The sequence below is a fragment of the Abramis brama genome (genome assembly GCF_963993115.1).
Source record: "Abramis brama genome assembly, chromosome: 3".
NCBI classification, from domain to species: domain Eukaryota; kingdom Metazoa; phylum Chordata; class Actinopteri; order Cypriniformes; family Leuciscidae; genus Abramis; species Abramis brama.
This window is the reverse complement of record NC_139965.1, coordinates 9,413,288-9,416,375: the sequence shown is the minus strand read 5'-3', so window position 1 is coordinate 9,416,375 and position 3,088 is coordinate 9,413,288. Positions and strand designations below refer to the sequence as shown.

At 37.0% G+C, this 3,088-nt stretch overlaps 1 protein-coding gene across 1 annotated transcript; it reads left to right on the top strand.

Moving 5' to 3' along the window:
• The first annotated feature begins 619 nt into the window (after window positions 1–619).
• On the top strand, window positions 620–3,088 carry LOC311080080 (C-type mannose receptor 2-like). The gene is made up of 5 exons (XM_084109845.1): window positions 620–663; window positions 837–875; window positions 968–1,333; window positions 1,857–2,201; window positions 2,366–3,088. Exons 2-5 carry the CDS (start codon window positions 839–841, stop codon window positions 2,731–2,733), a joined length of 1,116 nt encoding a protein of 371 aa, XP_083965971.1. The 5' UTR covers window positions 620–663; window positions 837–838; the 3' UTR covers window positions 2,734–3,088.

Here is a 3,088-nt window from a genome sequence, read left to right as displayed (position 1 = left end):
ACACACACACTATATATATATAGAACATTCTTTTTTTCTGGTCATGAAGTAATTTCTTATTCAAAATAAGCACCGACTTTAAGAGAGATTGTGATTTCAGACACAGCCAAACTCTCTCAATAGTCAAACTCACTCCTTCATCTCACACACGTTTCTTTCTCTTTGACTGGAGTCTCAAACAGGGGTTTATAAAGGCTCTCAGTAACCAGTATCACCAGTCTTCACTAATGAACTCAACCCTCATCAATCAGATCATTAGTGGGTTGTTCAGTTCACACACAAACAGATAAAAAGTGACCAAAAACACACATCAAGTTGAACAGGGATGATACACGAGTTATACAGTCCAGCAATAAAATTAGAGACACTGTTTAGTTATTAAAATGAAAATATAAATTATGAATGTTCATATGTATATAGTGTTCTGATCAAGGATGTTAACATAGACTGATACAGACTGACAGGCGCCAAGATGCAAATAAGGGGGAAGAGTTGGAAAAACACACAAATAAGGAGGAAGTAAAATATGAAATAGGGGTTTTCAGAGAAATAAACAAGTGACGTGATGAGCTGAATGAGGGATGAGAGCAGATATAATAATCACGTAGTTTAAATCTGCAGACAGAAACATCAGACTCAGGACAGAAACACACGACCTCTAAAGTAAGAACATGTTCATTCTTCAAACACAATTACACTTTCAGATGTTAATATTGTCTCAATGATTGTGAATCAAGTTATGCTGCTAAAATATTTTTATTACATAATCATGTTAAAACAAGTTTGTTTGTTTTTTTACTTGAGTTTTTGAGTTTTTCACTGTGTTTCTTCCTCAGAAATGGACCAAACTCTATATTTGATTCTTCTTCTCATTGGTGAGTGTGTTTGTTGTTTTATTTATGGTTTATAGTTTCATCAGGTTTGACCCTGTTATGAAAAGCATTAAATCAAACGCTCTCTTTCACAGCTCTCTGCTCCGTATCTGAATGTGTTCAGCGTCAGTATCACTTTATAAACATGAACAAGACCTGGACTGAAGCTCAGAGATTCTGCAGAGAGAAATACACAGATCTGGCCACCGCTGACAACATGAACGACATGAACGAGCTGAAGAAGAGTGAGACTGATGGAGGTGATCAGAATATCTGGATTGGGCTGAAGAGGACGAGTGTTGATAAATGGCAGTGGTCTTCAGGTGAACCTGCGCTCTATCTGAACTGGAGATCTGGACAACCTAATGGTGGAGTTGAGAGCTGTGGTTTAATGAAAAATGGAGAATGGGAAGATTATCCATGTAGTATCAGCCTGACTTTCATCTGCAGTTCATCTAACAGTAAGTGCAGCTCCATACAATCACAATAACATTCATATAAACATTCTTATAAAAAGATACACCATATACTGTACAAAATTTTAATGCAATACTAATTTCCTCTACTTTTTAATGTGGTCATAAATATAGGGGACACCACTTGAAGTAAATTTCTAGACACAAACCGATATTGGACTGGAAAAAAATTAATTAATGCATGTTGATATTTTGTTTTTGATAACTTTCAGAATCTGCCATTAGAGAGCATAGAGAATAATTTTTTATGAATTAAATTAAATTATTTAATTTTAGGGTTTTTTTCAGCAAAATATTCACAATTGTTACTTAATGTTTTATCAGCAAAAACGTCATGAATATACTGTGAATATTTAATATATCATCAGCTGTAGAAACAGTCTTTGAATGTCACGTGTTTCTGATGCTTCGCCGCTCTTATTCACATTAAAAAACATAAACCGTAAATCAGAATAAGAATAATGAACAAACTGATTCATGAAAATGTTTCCATTTGTTTTTCTTAAAGTGAACACAGGACTCGTCTTTGTCAATCAGAAGAAGAACTGGAGCGGCGCTCAGAGTTACTGCAGACAGAATCACATTGATCTGGTCAGTGTGAGGAACCAGAATGAGAATCAACAGATTCAGAAGTTCATCAATGATAGTCACATATCTAATGATGTCTGGATCGGTCTGTTCAAAGACTCATGGCAGTGGTCAGATCAGAGTGACTCCTCATTCAGATACTGGGATTCTGGTGAACCTAATAATGTTGGAGGTGTTGAAAACTGTACAGTTCTCAATACAAACACTCTGAGACAATGGTATGACACCCGTTGCGACAACCAATATCCTTTTGTGTGTCATGAAGGTGAGCAGATCCTCACAAACACACACAATCCATCCATCACCTCCAGATATCTTAAAGTTCACGCTACATGTCTGACATGACAGATTCCTCCACAGTGTTTGTTCTGCATGTTGTTTTTGATCAGTCTCTCTCTAGTTTTTGCTTGTGGTTTGTTTTGTGTCCAGATAAACTGATTCTGATCAAAGAGAATCTGACGTGGCCTGAAGCTCTGAGATACTGCAGACAGAATTATACGGATCTGGTCTCGGTTCAGTCAGTCGAGATGCAGGAGGAGGTGATGAATGTGGTTAAATGTGCGTCTACTGAGGCGGTGTGGTTGGGTTTACGTCACTCCTGCACTGTGGGCCTCTGGTTCTGGGTGAGCGGAGAGACTGTGTGCTATCAGAACTGGGCTCCAGGGAACGGCACAGGAGACGAGGACTGTGAGTCTGGAGTGAGATCTGGAGCAGTTCAGTCTGGAGGAGATCAGCGCTGGATCAGCCGTCCTGAACACGACAAACTCAACTTCATCTGCAGCAGATCTGAGGAGTGAAGGATATGTTTGTGTTCTTTCATAACTGGCAAACACTTCTTGTACTGTTTTTATATGTGCTTATATCAATTTACAATGATAATTTCGGTAACTGAAGATTATCGTATGTTTTTTTTAATATCAGATTTTAAAATACTTTTCTGCAATATATATAAAAAATTTTTTTTTTTTTTTTTGACACAGTCTGTTCAATCCAATGTACTTGCAGTCAACTAGAAAGTAGAAGATGGCTTTAAAAAAACAAAAGCCACATCAGTTGATTTCATGAGTGTTTTGGTGGTTTGGCAACTTTCTTCTGATCACTTCATGTGTTTTGCACTAGTCATACAATTAAAAATTACTTGTTTAAAAAGTG